This window comes from Python bivittatus, unplaced genomic scaffold (genome assembly GCF_059951505.1).
Source record: "Python bivittatus isolate LINGU-HERP-01145 unplaced genomic scaffold, Pbiv_v1 ctg000440_np1212, whole genome shotgun sequence".
Classification (NCBI taxonomy): Eukaryota; Metazoa; Chordata; class Lepidosauria; order Squamata; family Pythonidae; genus Python; species Python bivittatus.
In genome coordinates this window covers 6,532,488-6,550,833 of record NW_028277063.1, presented here as the reverse complement: position 1 = coordinate 6,550,833, position 18,346 = coordinate 6,532,488, and the positions used below count along the sequence as shown (strand labels likewise).

Here is an 18,346-nt window from a genome sequence, read left to right as displayed (position 1 = left end):
TTGCATTTTAGATGGGCTTCAAGGGGCAGATGCTTGTCAGAAAAAAAATGATGACTTATATTCAAGGTCATGTTTCACTGACCACGATGAGGAAATCCCAGTTTTAATAAAACAATTTTCTTCCCAACTGGGGGAAGTGAGAAAATAGGATATCCCTTTTCCACTCCTGCTGGGATTCATCCAATTCACCATCATCCAAGGTGATTCAACAGTCTATTAATATGTGCACGCAGGGGTGTTGTGGGGGGGAGAGTGTCAGGATAGTGGCTGCAACAATTTGCCTTTTTTTACATGCTGCTCATGCACCGCAATTAAAAAGGGGTGGGGCTACAGTCACACTGTCATAGCTGTCATTTGGACCCTGCCCCCTGGGGGTACCCCATGCGTGTGTGTGCAAAACATCCTTCACATCAAGGTCAATTCCTGGTGACATCCTGGACATGCCTGTGCAGTTTTCCTGGCAACAATACAGAAGCAGGTTCTACTGCCTCTTTCTGGAATGTGTTTTGGCTTCCTGGTTTTGCAAAGTATTTAAATATTACTAGAATTTGGCCCACAGGTCCTTTTAAAAATTTGTCCGCATCTTGAGCATAACACCTGGTGTTAGCAGCTTGGACATAGCTGTCTCCAGTTTATTCCATCTGGCATTCTATGGAGAAAGAATGGGAGATAAATATTCAAGAATAATTAAAAACTATTGCCCTCCTTTTTCCATCATCATATAGGCAATAAGAGGGACAGCAAGCAATCCATTAACAGAATTTCAGCAAAGGGAAATTTAATTGGCAATGATAAATGCCTTTGGGCAAGAACTCGTTTTTTAAAGAGATGTAAGCAATGCTTGGATTATCATTTGTTGTGGATCCATGGCTTATTTTATTAAATGCAGGGAAGGTTAATAATCTAGGCAGGCTTGACTGGGAAGGCTCTGCAAAGGAGGCAGAGATGCCTTCACAGCTCAGTGCGGAAGGTCAGGCCACTGCCTGCCAGTGACTGGCTACAGATGCCATCCAGATGTTCACTTTGAGACACGGTGAAGTGCGCCTTCCAGTCCCCAACAATACCTGCAAGGGGAGGGGAGAAACAAAACTCAGCCAACAGGTTTCCTTTGCTGCTTTTCTGCTCTTTCAAGCCAACAGAATTTAGTTGTCTTCTGCAGCAGCCAGCCTCTCCTCCCGTTTCCCACTCCCCTCACCTGCATTTCAACATTGCAAGGATCACCTGTCCAAAACTGACACCCTCCAGGTGTTTGGGACTAAAACCTCCCCAGGTCCTGCCAAGCGTGGCAAGGCTCTTCCTTTAGAATGAGCCAGATGTGATTGCTCTGCTCAGTCTCCTCATCTGCCCCCTTGTGGGATGCAACTGAGTTTCCATCCTTACCTTTTCTGAGGAAGGGTGACACCGTGTGGTCCATGAGACAGGGAGACACGTTAGTGTAATTAGCCATTGCGTTTCCTTTCATGGTCTCAAACTTGGTGTGCTCCAAAATCTGGTTCAGAACCGGTTCTTGAAGCTGCAAGCCCAGGAACTGGGCTATTTTTCTCATTTCCCGAATTGGATCCTAGGAAGAGGGATGAAATGGTTAACAGGAAGGGAAAATGTGATAAGGTTACTGACAGGAAATTTGTTGTGTTTGTTCCTTGTTTAAATTGCACATCTCAGTCCAAAGCCTTTGTCAGCCTTTCTCAACCTTCTTGTCCTTACTATACAATTCACAGTCCATTTATCACATAGATACGACAATAGCAAAGTGGCAGGCTGGTAGCTGAGTTGTGGTATGTAAACATTCCCACTCCTGTGAGTGGTTGCATTGCACAGCCTGCAAGGTTCAAGAAACAAGGTTTATTTTTTTTCAATCATAATCTCTTGCGGAACCCCAGTTGAGAAAGATTCACCTATATCAGTGTTGTCCAAACTTGGCCACTTAAGATGAGTGGACTTCAACTCCCAGAATTCCCCAGCCAGCATGTCCACTCATCTTAAAGTGGCCAAGTTTGGACAACACTGACCTATATCACTGAATTCCCTCCCTGGAATATTTTAGCATCAATTTTTTTTTTTTTTTTTTTTGGCAGAAAGGAAAGATTCTCACCTCTTTCATGTCTTCATAAAAGAGATAGAGTATCGGGTGACGCTCCTTGGCCTCCCACCAGCCACGAACATGGTCGAACCATGACCCACAGATAACTAGAAACAGACATCAGAAAACACTGGAAATTTTACTTCTGTCCCTTTTTCTCAAGGAGAAAGAAAGAAAATAGGAAAGGAGTCATCCCATTCACAGCAACACTTCACAGATAATCCCTTCCTATGGCTAATGAACCATCACCACAGACCATGAGGATCAGCACGCTGACTAAAAATTGCAAACAAATATCTGCTCAGGGAGTCCTTTTGTCTGCAATAAACTCATTGCGCACCTTCGAATGCTAATTTGCCACCTAGCTATGGCAACGGTGTACTTTGCAAATGAGGGGAATTATGTTCATTTTTATCTTAACAAATGTAAAATATAATTTTCGTAGTTTCCAAAGTTAGGACCGACAATTATTTGCTTGTTTCTTCTTCCCAGCAAGTTATTGGGAAATAACTGCTATAAGCTAATATATCTCTGTATATCAGAGTACTAAATGTGCACGTCTGAAGAATCTCCCTTCACTGTCAACTTTTTCAGTCATGGCCTAAACATCCGCTACATTTCCACCCTTTTTTTTTCTGGATATTTCACTGTCTTGTCTGATAAGAGTTTTTTTTTTGCAAACTTGAACTCTGCTATCTACCCTACACTGAAAAATAATATAATTCCACTAATGGCCATACATTTGGGAGACTTTGGCAAACCATTCTACAACATGGTTTTCAGTCACAGGATGTGGCATGGTTCAGAGGAGATCGTTCTTTAAACTGATTTTATCTCTCCAACTTTTACTCACCCTTCCCAGCAAGGAACTTATCCAGAAATTCTTCCCAATTCCCTGACTGTGGCAATGTTTTATTCATGTGGTGGAAGTGGAAATAGGAAACCACAGTGTCTTTGATATTCCTGGCAATATAGATTACCTGAACAAAAAGGGCAAAACAAGGGAGAATGCTCAAACAAATTTTAAGCCATTCCCTCTATGTGCTCTCTCTACGGTGCTTAGTTCATAAAGGGGAAAAAAGAGCATGCCAAGTTACAAACATTGTTAAAGAACTCCTAACCACATAAATACTCTGAGAGTTGAATGAGGAGCCAATGTTCCATAAACTCTTGATCAAATAACAGATACCAAAACTGAACCCCACATCCAATTACATTCTCACTCTGCACTTCCTGGGGACCATCCTCTCCTTGACCCATGATCAAGCCAGGAAATAGAAGGAGGTGCTGAGATGGGATCTTGATTTGGATTAAGCCCTGTTTTCCCAGATACTTCCTCCCAATTGTCCTGACCTTGCACTTTTGTTCCCAAAAGGATGGAGGCAGGAGATGAACTGGGAGGTGACTTTTGAGTGAGCGCGGAGAAGGCACTGCCTCTGCATAATCCAAGTCTGAAACAATGGGGAACAACATTCAGGCAGGTTCTGACAAAGATTTTCATCATTCTCACCCCAAGTGCTCACCTGAAGGAAAGGTGATTGGAGGAAACATATCCAGAAAGGGCATCCGCTTATAGATGGGGGCTCGAGCACATTTCTGCAGATTGCCTGCATTTTGGATCATGTCCACAGTCTCCTGCAACCAGGTGCTCCCTGGCAAGAAGAAAAGTAGGGAGTACAACATGGAGAGTGCATAGCAAGTGTAAAAACCTTGAGGATCTACTCTCCCGGGGCATCCATAGCAGGGTCAATGAAGTCAAGGTGGCAGTCAAGACCATGAATTGAAGCCCCACTCCCACACTTTTTTAAAAGGGGTGCAGCTTCAATCATGTAGTCATGACTGCCATCTTGGCTCCTCTGATCCCCTTTCCATCCTCCCTCCACCAGCCAGACGTTCATAATTGCTGCACAAAGGGCTTCTGAGAAATCATCTTACCCTAAGGAAGGAAGAAGTAGATTAAGGTTAAATCCAATAACAGAAAAAAAGAAAGAAAGATGAATGGAAAGAAATACATCAGCAAAGAACTCGTCAGCCCAGGAAGATAATAGATCCAGGGAAAAGCAGAATACAGTTGACTAGAATCCTTATATTTCCATCAGCCTGGTCAACTGAATCATCTACCATCAAAATGATTTTTTCTCTCTTCCTTCCTCAACCCTTTTCTTTTGCTCTAATATCAGTTGTTTTATAAGCCCAAGAGCAGGAACAGTCCAGTTGCAATTTTTGTGAGCACTTTTACTAATGAAATCCTTAAATATCATTAAAAACACACACACACAAGCAACACAGCCTGTAGACTATTTCCAGGACCTTTTTTTTTTTTTTTGGATACCCTCTTCCCACTTTGATGTCAGCGTCCCCCTGTTTATTTCCTTGATGTTTACCTGCTTTGGGGTAAGAGCAGATGAGAAGATCATCTGGCCGTGCCTGGAAGTTTTTTACTTGATCCCAGTATTCTGCAGTTGTGGTGGGCAAAGAAACTCCCACAATCTCTATCAATGAGCAGCGCTTGACAAATTTGGGGTCCAAATCTTCAAGGTTAGAAGGTAGCTCCATGGTCTGGCTATGCAGAAAAAGATAATATCAATATATTGTGCTCCCCCGACTTTATCGCAATCATCAGTGCCTTTCTCCTGCTTCACTCAATTTTCTAACCTTACCAGTGTGAAAAGAATATGCTGGTCTGCCAATTTCCCTGTCCTTCTGGGCAACTAGCATTTCTTCTTTATATTTCTTCTTTTCATCTGTCTCAGTGTTTGTCTTTCTTCTTTCTGCAGACCCCAGGAACCTGGGGAGATAAGTCTGAAACTGAGAAAAACATTTGCTTACTAATCCTAGGTTTAGACTTTGAGCCTGGACCTTCACCTACGTTAACTGAATGGAATTCTTAAATTGGTGTCAGAAAAATTGTATGTGATATTGAAATGGGGTGAAAGGTGTCAACAGGGAACCCCAATTTCTATCCTGCATTCTTCAGAGTCTGGAAACCCTTCATGAATGATAAAGCCCCTCAACCTTTGAGTCCCCGACTCCATTTAATGTCAGTTGCTGTATCAGCTGAGAAGTGATTCCAGATGTGCCGCTCTCAGCTGGGCTCTTCCTTGATAAACTCAGGCAGAATTGGTGCTGTATTTTCATCTTTAGATTAGCACAGCTTATTTTGTACTTACACCCTTATTTTGTACTTACACCATGCCAAATTCTGTTCACTCTAGACATCCTAGTTAAATGGGTAGTCAAGAATCCTATTCACCTCAGCCATGTTAGCTACCAGAGTTGCACAGAACAATGTTTGCACCCAGGATGAGAGGCATATGGAAGCTTTCCTGAATGACCCAAAAGAAAAAGTATATCTATTCACTATCACATACGTCAATGCATAAGGGACTGTTGTTTTCAATAACTATTTTATTAAACAACAACAACATTTTAACAACTGGCGATAACAACAGCTGATGTGTCGCCTTTCCTTCCATATTCAGCTTTTTTCTGACATTCTGACATTTTTTCTGACACTGAACATGATTTCAAGAATTCCTCTGGGACAAAAAGGTTGAGAAAGGCTGACAAAGGCTTTGGACTGAGATGCACAATTTAAACAAGGAACAAACACAACAAATTTCCTGTCAGTAACCTTATCACATTTTCCCTCCCTGTTAACCATTTCATCCCTCTCCCTAGGATCCAATTCGGGAAATGAGAAAAATAGCCCAGTTCCTGGGCTTGCAGCTTCAAGAACCGGTTCTGAACCAGATTTTGGAGCACACCAAGTTTGAGACCATGAAAGGAAACGCAATGGCTAATTACACTAACGTGTCTCCCTGTCTCATGGACCACACGGTGTCACCCTTCCTCAGAAAAGGTGAGGATGGAAACTCGGTTGCATCTCACAAGGGGGCAGATGAGGAGACTGAGCAGAGCAATCACATCTGGCTCATTCTAAAGGAAGAGCCTTGCCACGCTTGGCAGGACCTGGGGAGGTTTTAGTCCCAAACACCTGGAGGGTGTCAGTTTTGGACAGGTGATCCTTGCAATGTTGAAATGCAGGTGAGGGGAGTGGGAAACGGGAGGAGAGGCTGGCTGCTGCAGAAGACAACTAAATTCTGTTGGCTTGAAAGAGCAGAAAAGCAGCAAAGGAAACTTGTTGGCTGAGTTTTGTTTCTCCCCTCCCCTTGCAGGTATTGTTGGGGACTGGAAGGCGCACTTCACCGTGTCTCAAAGTGAACATCTGGATGGCATCTGTAGCCAGTCACTGGCAGGCAGTGGCCTGACCTTCCGCACTGAGCTGTGAAGGCATCTCTGCCTCCTTTGCAGAGCCTTCCCAGTCAAGCCTGCCTAGATTATTAACCTTCCCTGCATTTAATAAAATAAGCCATGGATCCACAACAAATGATAATCCAAGCATTGCTTACATCTCTTTAAAAAACGAGTTCTTGCCCAAAGGCATTTATCATTGCCAATTAAATTTCCCTTTGCTGAAATTCTGTTAATGGGTTGCTTGCTGTCCCTCTTATTGCCTATATGATGATGGAAAAAGGAGGGGAATAGTTTTTAATTATTCTTGAATATTTATCTCCCACTCTTTCTCCATAGAATGCCAGATGGAATAAACTGGAGACAGCTATGTCCAAGCTGCTAACACCAGGTGTTATGCTCAAGATGCGGACAAATTTTTAAAAGGACCCGTGGGCCAAATTCTAGGGCAATACATTTTTAATTTAAATAAATACTGTTTAAATTTAACTAAATTTTCTTTCTAGTTGCTTATAATGCCTGTTAGCAGGAAAAGCATTACAAAAGGAAAAAGGAGGAGAGAGAAAGAGAAAAAAAAACACTTTAAAAATCCAGCCACTTTTCTGAGATCTTTTCATGATATTCCATCCCAGTGGGTTTCAAACATCAGGAATCATTCTTCACATCACTATTACTTTTCTGGAGTCCATCATAAACCAGATATTGCAGACTACTGCAGGAAATATATCTAAGCAGAAGTCCTTCCAGTGGTTGTGATTCCAGCCTATTAGCCTTAGTTTTGTTCTCTTCAACACAAGCTCCCCACCTATACAGAACAATGGATTAACCTCTCCATTTGTTCTCTTAGCACCAGTGAGGCTCTGCTTTTCTACCATCAACCCAAAAGTGGCTTTTGTCTTGCTGTGTTTCGGTGAAGGTAAGAGACTGGAGAAGCACACAGTAGATCCAAATGATATTTGTCTGATGTCATGCCTTTAAATCCTTTTGCTTATTATTTTACACTCCCTTTTTCCACTTTGCATAACATAGCTCACTCCAAAAGGAAAAAGCATGATGGCTTCACATTGTCCACCAGTTGTACCCCTTCCTGGATCACGAGGCTCTACTCACAGTTACTCACACGCTGGTCACCTCCAGAATGGACTACTGTAACGGGGCTGTCCTTGAAGAATGTCCAAAAGCTTCAACTGTCGCAAATTGTGGTGGTGTGGGTAGTTATGTGTGCCCCAAGGAGGGCACATGTTGCACTTGGCTCAGCTTCCTCCATGTAAGCTGGGGTGGAAATTGGGGAAGAATTCCATGGGAAATTAAGTTCTCTCCCCCCTGCTCCCCCATATCCAGCAAAGAAACAAATCAAATATGTTTGCACCATTTTGCAAGCGCAAGGGAACTTCTGCGGGCTTAAAAAGGTAAAGATGAGCATGAATAGAGTGTCATTCGTGGTGGCTACAGCTATGTGGTTCTCTTAGTATTTTTCCTAGTTATCATTGTCTGTGGATCCACAGTCCTAATTAGAAGGTGAGCCATCATAAAGAGGAGAGACTGTCTATCACACATCCTCACGTATGATGGGTGGAAAGAAGAAGCCATGGCTAGTGTGCTCCTTCTGTCCTGGTTAAAACTGCAACAGCTGCTTCTCTTCCCTGCTTCTTCTTTTGCCCTTCCCACACCTTCCTGTGTCCTTACTTTCAGCAGCTGCTTCCTCTATTATTGTATTCTCAGCAGAACTAAGTGCTTTTCCCCTAACCACAGCTCAGAGGTGTTCTCAGGGAAGGTCAAAAAAGTCAAGATGATGGCTACAACTATGTAGTCAAAGCCTCTTTTTATGTGCATTGAGATGTAATTGATGTAATTATGTTGTGACGCATATAAAAAAGGGATAGGGGTTTAACTGCATGTTGTGGAAGTGGCTGGGCATCTTGACTTTTTTGAAAAAAACCCATCCTCATCATGGTCTGGCAGACTCTTTCTTCTACCATGTCCTCATGATGTTATTTAGACTAAGGTTTTGCCCAGGTAGCAAAGGGGCTTTTGAAAGTATTAAATACATTTTATTACATTGACTGTTTCATGCTGGCACACTGTCAGCATTGACAACCCCACATTTAAGCAAATTTCCTGGTTGTTCCAATCGATTTTCCTTACAACTTTTACTCTCAGATGTCCATGACTCTGTTATTCTAAATCAGTGTTTTTCAAACTTGGCAACTTTAAAATGTGTGGACTTCTACTCCCTGAATTGGCTGGGGAATTCTGGGAGTAGAAGTCCACACATCTTAAAGCTGCCAAGTTTGAAAAACATAGCTCTAAATATAGCTAAGTTTGGCTATGTCATATGCAAAATGCACAGCCAACCGACTGATAAGCCCAGTTAATGTTATGATTTGTTCTTTTTTATCTGTAGCCTGTTTTTTACTATTGAGTTTTACTTTGTACTGGCATTTGACTGCAATAAAGATACTTGACTCCCCATAATGTTGACTTCATCTCATCCACAGCCCATGTACGTGTTGGAAGAAAAAGTTATCTTACCAAGTCCGTTTCTGAGCCGGGAGTAAAGACACTGACAAATTGCATGAAGTTAGGAGACTTTAAAGTAATATTTTATGCCTTAAACCAGAATGGATCTGTGAGAATTTCAAACGTGGGAAAAATTCTAATTTCCCTTTCCGAAAAAAACAATCACTATAATTTGATTTCAAATTTTCTTTTAATGTAAAATTTAAAAGCATTGTACCTGCTTTTCATAAATTGGCTGGTATTCATTCCCTGTCTGCTATGAATATTTAAATATTCTCAATGCAATGAATGTTTAAATATTCTCAATGAGAAGGTGTTATATCATCTTGCCCTTTCCATCTTGCTGTTTGAGATATAATTCCATGCTGGCTGGGGAATTCTGGGAGCTAAAGTCTACACATCTTAAAGTTGTCAGGTTTGAAAAAAACTGCTTTAAAGCCTTACTGGCAGAGCTCCTCTTTCAAAGGTGCCCCCTTAAAATAATTACAACAGGCTGCCATGAATCAGGCTGAATTTCTTGATGCACCCAAGACTGTCCAGAGGCAGGGTGAGAGTTTTGAACCCTTTTTCCAGTCAGCCCAGCCCTAGTAACAACAGAAGGGAAAGTGCTTTGGGTCTTCCTACCGAAAGCCCAGAAATGCAGAACTTAAACCTTTTGCCAATCCTGAAATTCAAGGGGTGGCTGTTGAATGTTGAGTAAGAGGAAGGTTTGAAAGATACATTTCTTGATGGAACCAACAAAGCCAAATCTCTAGACATAAAAAGGAGTTGATTGGGGAAATGGAGGGAAAACAAAGGAAGGTAAAAACTGCACATAAAGAATTCCCAGTAAAATCATTAGAGTCAGCTGAACTAGTTTCTTATTTCCCAGTAAAGTCATTAGAGTTAGCTGAACTAGTTACTTATTACTAACTTGAACAGGCTCTTGGGGTTCAGCACATTTTGGGATATTCCTCCCCCTTCCTTCTTCTCTTTCAAACATTCATCCTTTCAACCCTATGGAGGAGGACTGAAAACCTGCCTCTTTGAAGGAAACTAGGTATTGCGGCACTGAATCACAGAACATGCTCTATGTACAATGTCCTGGGTCTAGCAATCAAATCAGGGATTATCTAGGTGCTGAAACCAGCTTCCTAACAATCCTTGGTCCAATTGTGAAGGCATGATCTGGTTTTCACCAGCTGTGCTTTTTGTAGGCCAACCATTTGCAGGCAGCAAAAATCCAGATGTCCAGTGGATGGCAGCAGCCTTTGTACCGTATAAGTGGGTTTACGCAGCAACAGCTTGCTTTTTTGCAAAAGAAAAAGTGAATCCTGTCTATTCAGGCAGTCAGCATGAGGTCGATTGACGAGATGATTTAGGTGGCACTCTTGTGCCATACCCAAGTGAGGACTTTCCCATACTTCGACATGCTCTCTATATAAACACAGGTAGGCAGTGTCAGAATACTCGCAAAGGTTAATTGTAGACTTTATTGTCTACAATAAAGAGTGAGTCAGGGACATTTAAAAACTTTAAAACAATAATAATGCAACCTAAACTAAGGAAAATATAAGAAAAATAAAATAACTTTACAGTGAGAAAATGGCCAATTTGGAAAGGGATAAAGCTCTAAGCTGATCAAAAACTAAACCTCCAGTTTTGAAAACCTAACTTTGGGACAACTAGCCATGATTGGTGTGAATAATGAAAAAGAGTTCACAAGAAGAAGAATTTGTTCTAAAAGAAGGCAAAAGCAAACTGTGATCCAAAAGGCCCACACACAGGCAAAAACCTGCTTAAAAATTGGGATAAAGCAAAAGTTCTTGACCACAGAATTGTTATGGACAAGGTGAGGACATGATTCTGTTTTTCTGACCTTATTTTTCACTGCTACTCTCCCCAACACAAGCCAGAGATGCTGCATTGTATGATCAGTAAGATTATTAAATAATCTGACACTCAGTTTATCACACAGGTTGATTTTATTAAAGAGATTTGTTATTTATTAATACTCCTGGTTGATATGCACCATCACTTATCCTGCGGAGGATGTCTTCCTTCAGAGTATAGTGGATTCACCAATCAAAGCATTGGTGGTGCACCGACAAACTCAAAAGTCTCTCCCGATATTGGTCAACTTAAGTTTCTTGAGACTTATCTGATGATGCTTATATCACAAGTTTTTTGTAACTTCAGTGAATCCTTTAGCTAACACAATAAGCCATTCTCCTAAAACGGTCAGGGTTCCAGTTGTCTCCTTGGCAGCCTCAGCATTCCTTATCAGTCTTCATGTTCTCCTTATCAGTCTTCATGTTCAGTTTTCCACCCAATTCCATTTCCTCACACAGCTCCCTTCTTTGCATATCTAGATCCTTGCCTATTCTCTGCCTTGGGCAAATTTTCTGTCAGCTTCAGTTGATGCTCTAAAGTGTATTTAAGTTGCACCAGAAATAATCAATGCATGTATACTTGATGAATATATATGCTATGCTAATTAAGATCAATGACTATCTGTGGTTACAGAAATTGGAATGAAGGAAACAGCTACAGAAACATCAATCAGTATTGCAGGGGTGATTCACTCCAAACTCTTGCCTCATTCTTTCTTCTAGCTTCTGGTCTCAAATGGGTATTTGCTCTCTCACCTCACATTTCTGGGGGTGCCTGTTCCTGAAGGTTAGGTTAAACTTGTCTACAGTTTTTTTTTTTTTAAGTTGGAAGCAAAAGCATAAGGAGTTCTGTGGTTCACAAAATCTCCCACCCCCTCCCCCAGGGATTCCAATTTTTAGGTGGCATTCCCCCTCCCAAACTGCTAGTGATGGAACATGGAGGTCCTGATTCCCTATCCTAAGCAGAACCACACTTTTACAGCCTCCTCGCCCTCTTTCCTGTAAGAGACTCTCCAGAGTCTGGTCCCATTTTCCTAACTCATACATGAGATATCCCCCTGCTTCTTTCTTTCCCACCCAGATCTCTTGCCTCTTACAAGTTGCCGAGGTTGAGAAACACTGCTCTAGAGGAACGAGCAAGTTGCAAAGTAACATTCATTATGTAAGACCTCCTCTGCCGGAGTACACAGATACCCTGTTAAGTAATAGTGAACCCACCATCAGAGTGAGTAAGCATTTTTTTCCCTCCTGGGATCCAGAGTTTTGGTGCTGCTTATCTACAGTTTTACAAGAATGAGGAAGAAGGGTTAAAACAGCTCCACCCTCTCCTTAATTGGAGAGTTTGTTTTATCCTGTAAAAGGGAACCCAAAGCAAGCACGTGCGTGGGTGTGTCAAGACAGGAGTCAAGCCAGGAAGGCAGCAGAGATGTGGGATAGAGAAACCTCTGACCCAAAGGCAAGTAGTCATCTTCAGACACTGAGAGAAAACTGCAATTCTTGGAGCTGCAAGACCGGCTGAGAAGCAGAGCTGAGAGATTGTGGAGGGGAGGAAAAGAGCCCAACCAGAGCTCCACACACCAGCTCCGGACTGTGAGACACAGGCATCCAGCTTGTCATCTTGCTAGCTGGCAGAGGCAGGCTGCTCCCAGAGGAACCATCTTCCCATAGTACAGTCGCCCACCCATGGTTTTGGCCCTGCTGTTCTGAAGCGGTGGAGGGGGGCAGAGAATGGGATATTGTGAGCATATGTTCAGCGCTGCACCAGTGTATTGCTGGGGCATCAAAGTAGCACGTGTCAAGCAATCTTTTGGAAGACCGCTAAATATATGTTGAAAAACCTGTAGCTTCAACACTGCAACATGTAAGTTGTGGGGTGAGGGGTGAATCTAATTCATGGGTGGCAGGAGGAAAGAGAAGGAAGCAGAGGAGAACAAGAAGTTTGCTGCTGGTCATGGAGGTCAGAGAACTGACAATAAAAGACCTGCTCCCTCCCTGACTTCTTCCTTCTGTGGGAGGAAGTGGGACTTTTCAGGGCTAGGAGGAAAGGCATCCCAAAGTACGAAGACAGTATGGGGTACAAAAAGGTATATGGACTTAAGCTGTATTTCAATAGCCTTTTTTACTGAACGCAGGCAAGTGATACAGACAGGTGTTAATAACATTCTTCTCAAGGATGAACACTTACAGCTCCATGCGGAAGTCCAGGCCACTGCCTGCTAGTAACTGAGAACAGAGATCATCTATCTTTTCACTTTGAGCCACAGTGAGATGCTCTTTCCAGTCTCCTACAGTACCTATAGGCGGGAAACAATCAAGAAAAATAAAAACCAGCCATTTCTGTTTCCTGAGCTCTTTTCCAACTATTTTAATAATCCAGCAGTGGGTTTCATCCTTCCTTTTTTTCAGAGTTAGGGTTAACATCTCCATATTAAATGCTCTACCATTTTCCTGCTCCATAGAATCCCACTTGCACTGCAGATAATGAGCATATGTTACACCTGTGCAACTGAATTTGAAAGCAAAAATAGGCTCTTTAAAGCAGCTGTATCATTGCCTGGGATTATTCAGCTGCCCTCTGGAGCTCCTGCTGAAAGACACATTTAACAGAAAGTTCTGCACAGCCCTGTATCGCTCTGTGACTGGGCCAGCTGAGCCTGCAATCCCAAACAGTCATTCCAGGAGACACCTGGAACCTCTGGATCAGGTAGTGCTGCTGGACCAACCCACCCCCAAAGAGATTAAAGTGAGCGTATGTGGGGAGGGAGATTACAATTAGAATATTGGATCTGCGTGTCAGTACAGATTGTCAAAGAAATACTGAGTTGGTTCAGGGCTAAGCCATTCTGGATTCTGCCTCTAAAACTTCTTCCCATGTTAGTGAATTAAGCATGAAAAGGCTCAAACATTTTCTCTGCTGAGAGGGATTTCTCTTTCTTTTTCCCTTATTGGTAATCAACACTGCTATTATCTAAGAATTAATGTGAGGAGAGCAGCAAATCAAGACCTCATCATTGGGAAATGAGTACCAACTAACTGTCAACGGAAAGACCAATTTACTGATATCACATCTCCACTGGAAATCTCTAAATAAAGTAGTGAAGGAGCTTGTCTTCTATGAGGACAGAAGATTTCCTCTTACAAGCACAGGAGAACAGGCTAGTGCCGGCAGTCTTGGATATGATGCTTCTGTACTCACATCCTAGCTACTGTCTCAGAACAAAAGATGTAACTTTCTACCTTCTTTTCTGAAAAAGAAATCACGAACTGTGACTGCCATCTAATGGACCAATTAGGAAAAAACCTCTTGCAGGCCCAATAGATTTCTGTCTTGAAACTCTGATGCTTTAAATGATCCACATCCATTCTTCCCATCTATTTAGCACCCTTTCCTCCTCTCTATGGCTGCATCCTCCTGTTGCTGAAACAACACGTATGGTGAAATGTGTAAGAAGGAAAGGCCCTGCCAAGCATGTACAGAGAGCTGTTCCCTCTCATCTCTGCAAATTCATCCTGTCCATGTATGCTGATAAGTTTAAAAAGTAAAAACAAAGACATACCCTACGAGGTACCTCTAGAGGCATTTTTAATACACCACACTAAAGCACTACAGCCAATCCCTATTCTGGATCTTTCCAGTCTGAAATAACCACAAACATCCAAATTGTACAAATTGCAGTGTTCCTGTAGAACGCTTCTGAAGTTGATGCTAGTGTTAGTGATGCTTCTTAGTTTGTTTTTCTACCACCATTCCTGAGAACTTCATCAGCCCCTTCTATCAGATTTAATTAAAATTCAACCTCAGTTCTGATCCTCACCTTTTCTCATGAAGGGTGACAAGTTGTGGTCCATTATGAAGGCAGGCAACGTGCAATAATTGGCCATGGGGTTGTCTTTCATAGTCTCAAACTTTGTATGCTCGATGATCTCCTTCAGAAGTGGGTTTGGAAGTTCCAAACCAAGGAATTGAGCAATTTTTTTGATTTCTCTGGCTGGATCCTAGGACAAATATGGAGAGGATTCTGGCTTTCTTGATTGAAATGGTTAGAAGATGGAGCTTGTTCTTTTCTCCAGAAGCAATCCAGAACAACTCTCTCTTGAGCCCTGAGCCCCAACAAAACAAGTATTTTGTATCCCGCCTGGAGCATCTTGTATAAATTTCCTCTTGTAATCATTAGTATTTTATCTATATTTGCCCATATTATACCACTGCACTGTCTTCCAGTTTCTTTCTGGGTGCAGTTCAGGGTGCTGGTTATCATTTCTAAAACTCTGCATGGTACAGGAGTAGCTTAACTGTGGGACCACCTGTCCCTGAGGATATCTGCCTATCCACCATGTCTGATAGGCTGGGTGCACTCCAGATCCTTTCTAGTGGGACGTAGGAAACATGCCTTGTACATAGTAGCCCCTGCCCTGTGGAACACCCTCCCCCTGAGATCTGGCAGGTCCCCCACCCTCCTAGCCTTCTGGAAGGCTTAAAAAGCTGGTGTCCCCCCCTCGCCCCCAGGTGTGAGTCTGGTTGTGGTTTCTTATATATTGGGGAGTGTTGGTTTAGGGCACCAGGAATTTGGGGGGGGGGGGTTGTTGTTTTAATGTTCTTGTTACTGTTGCTGTGAGCTGCCCAGAGTTATGGCTCATAAGATGGGTGGCCATATAACTCTCTTAAAATAAATAAATTAAAATAAGCTTTCGGTGTAGAATGAGCTTTCCTTAGTCCTTAGAGCTTGATATAGTGTATTTGTGATCCACCATCTCATGTTTGAGATTTGCTTGGTGCGTATGGGCTCTCTGTGTGTGCGCGCGCAGAAGCAGCTTACCTCTTTCATGTCTTCATAAAAGAGATACAGAATCGGGTGACGGTCCTTAGCCTCCCACCAGCCTCGGACATGGTCAAACCAAGAGCCCCAAGTGACTGCAAAAAATGACAAGAAGAGCAGCCTAATTTACCTCACTACTCTTTCTGCTTCTTAACTCTAGCCTTTACCAGCTTTCCCCAAAGAATGGTTTTCATGGGTATTGAACTATCCTGGCTGGGAATGATGGGAACTATAGTTCTTGGGGGAAGGTTGATCTACAGCTTCTCAGATTTACGGGGAAAATCATTAATGAGTTTTTTTCAGATTCACAAAATTATCCTCTACATAGAGTGATCCATACTTCTTTTAGATGGGGTTGGTCAATAGTTTGTTGGCTATACTTCATGTTTTCTGTAGCCTTGATGGTCACAGAAAATGAAATGATGGCGATGGCATGACGACATATTTTTGCTAGGAAACCAGCAAACAATCAGCTCCCATTTGCTTTCCATTCCTGTTATTTCTCCACCATCCACTTACTTCTTCCTATAAGGAAATTCTCTAAAAATTGGTCCCAGTTCCCTGGCTCTGGCATCCCCTGGTTCATGCGGTGAAAATGGAAGTAGGAGACCATGTTGTCCTTAACATTCCTAGCTACATAAATGATCTGCAGAAAGGACAGAGAACCATAAAGACTTTAGGACAAGCTTTTTATACACACACACACTGTACACACATCTATCTATGTGGTTTCTAAGAGTTGACACTGACTTGATGGTACATAATTAAATCATACACACACACACCTTGCTCTGCCTTACATAATTCCTATCACTGCCTCTTTTCCAGCACATAAATTATCCTAATCTGTCCAAGCTCCAAATTCTCATCTGCCAAGTTCAACCTACTTTCATTCTTTATGCTCCTACACACTCTCTTCCTATACTATGACCATATAAGCTCTAGGTTTAATTTAGGAAGCTGAAAAGGGTACCAAGGTTGAATTCAAGTGAGAATTAAGCTTTGCCTTCCCATGTAATGGGGAGAAGGAATAACCTTGAGGAGCAGGAGGAAGACTCTTTATGAAGACAGTGGTCAGATAAAAGAAATCTGAGAACTATAACCTGAAAAAACATCTCAGATGAGATCCTCTCTAGTTCTCACAAAGGTAAAGGGAGGGAGAGGGGAAGCACATTCAGACTTGCAAGATTCGATTACCATAACCTTATAATAAAAGTAGTATTGGCCTGCATGACCTTGGCTTCCTTGTCTGGTCTACCTTGAAGGGCTGACACTCCATCAACCATATTGTAGTTGTTCTAACCTTGCAATTCTGTTCCCAGAAGGAGGGTGGCAAAAGCTGGACTGGGAGGTGAGATTTCAGGGTCCGTGGGGAGGGCATTGCCTCTGCCATTTCCAAACCTGCAACACCGGTGGGGGGAAGGACATAATTCAGGCTCATGGTGAGGAAAAACATTCCACATCACCCCCATGAAGCAGTACCCTGCTACTCACCTGAAGGTATGGGTTTTATAGGAAACAAGTCTATGAAGGGAATCCGTTCATACATGGGAGCCCTTGCACATTTCTGTTTGTCTCCTCTATGCTGGAGCATGTCCACTATTTCTTGCACCCAGGTAGTCCCTGGTATGAGGAGTGTAGAGAAGAGATAGGGAGATCCTGAAATTTGGTACCTGTTCCTTGGTCTGCTACTTCAAGCTTTGTACCTCCTTCCCCATAACTTCCAACATGGTCTTCCACATCTCCTCCCCACTTACCTGCTTTGGGATAAGTGCAAATGAGAAGGTCATCAGGCTGGGCTTTAAAACTCCTTAAGAGCTCCTGGTTGGCAGCAGTTGTATCAAGTAAAGGGACTCCTTCAACTTCCACCAGCTCTGAGCGTTTGAGTGACCCAGGATCAAACTCCTCCAGTCCAGCTATAAGATTCATGACTGGGTAGAAAAGGCAGGAGAAGGGAGTGGACCTGCAACAGATGTGATCTTGAATCTTTTTGTTTGGGATCCCAGCTTTTTAAAGATCCTGCCTCATTCTCTTCCTGCCCTATGTAAATTCTTTTCTTTCTCCACCTACTTTCTCTCTTGCTCTCTGAGATTTCGGCAAGGGCTGGAAATTTGCTAGGCTGTGCATGTTCCCAGGCAGTAGAGACTCAGGGAAAGTATTCCTAAATAAACTTACTTCACAGCTCTGTGAGGTGGGTTGGACTGAGAGATGTCCTGAGAGATGGACCTGAGAGACTGAGGGTGACTGGTCCAAAGAAACTAACCAACTTTTACGCCTAAAGGAGACCAGAATTCATGGTCTCCCGGTTTCTAGTCCGGCGCTTTAACCACTACACCACACTATCTGTACTTTTAAAGCTAACTCTGTGTCTATTTCTTATTTTCTTACTGCCCATCTTAAGGTAGGATTCTCTTACCACTATAAGTCTATGCTTCTTAAAACAACTATGTTAATATTAAATTAAATTATAATTATATATTATTAATTATTATTAATTAATTAATATAATTATATATTATTAATATTAAATTATATGTTAATATTAAATTAAATGTGTTAATATTAAACAAATATTAATATTAAATATTAATGTATTTAATGTATGAATTTTTATCCCTAATGCCCTATATCCTGATTCTATAGTTCCCGTTTTTTGCTGTTTAGCAGCTGTCTGGAGTTTTTCTGTTTTCCCCGTCTTCAGCTCTTGTAGCCAAACCTAGCACATTTATATCTGAAGGCCCTTTTTGTTTCTTCTCTAAGGACACGTATGGTAGTCTAGGAGCATGTCTTCTTCCACCCCTCAG

The 18,346-nt window shown here is 42.2% G+C and overlaps 2 protein-coding genes across 2 annotated transcripts; both read right to left on the bottom strand.

Annotated features, from left to right (window-relative positions):
• Positions 1 to 812: 812 nt before the first annotated feature.
• On the bottom strand, positions 813 to 5,401 carry LOC103055970 (sulfotransferase 1C1-like). Its single transcript, XM_088142542.1, has 9 exons — positions 5,334 to 5,401; positions 4,741 to 4,868; positions 4,465 to 4,643; positions 3,604 to 3,732; positions 3,434 to 3,531; positions 2,934 to 3,060; positions 2,093 to 2,187; positions 1,381 to 1,561; positions 813 to 1,064 (listed from the first exon to the last, which is right to left on the bottom strand). The coding sequence occupies exons 3-9, from the start codon at positions 4,634 to 4,636 to the stop codon at positions 952 to 954; spliced, it is 915 nt and encodes a 304-aa protein (XP_087998668.1). The 5' UTR covers positions 4,637 to 4,643; positions 4,741 to 4,868; positions 5,334 to 5,401; the 3' UTR covers positions 813 to 951.
• Positions 5,402 to 12,825: 7,424 nt separating this feature from the next.
• Positions 12,826 to 17,668, bottom strand: LOC103049384 (sulfotransferase 1C2-like). The gene is made up of 7 exons (XM_007421425.4): positions 17,300 to 17,668; positions 17,037 to 17,165; positions 16,846 to 16,943; positions 16,062 to 16,188; positions 15,543 to 15,637; positions 14,541 to 14,721; positions 12,826 to 13,019 (listed from the first exon to the last, which is right to left on the bottom strand). Exons 1-7 carry the CDS (start codon positions 17,469 to 17,471, stop codon positions 12,907 to 12,909), a joined length of 915 nt encoding a protein of 304 aa, XP_007421487.2. The 5' UTR covers positions 17,472 to 17,668; the 3' UTR covers positions 12,826 to 12,906.
• Positions 17,669 to 18,346: the final 678 nt, after the last annotated feature.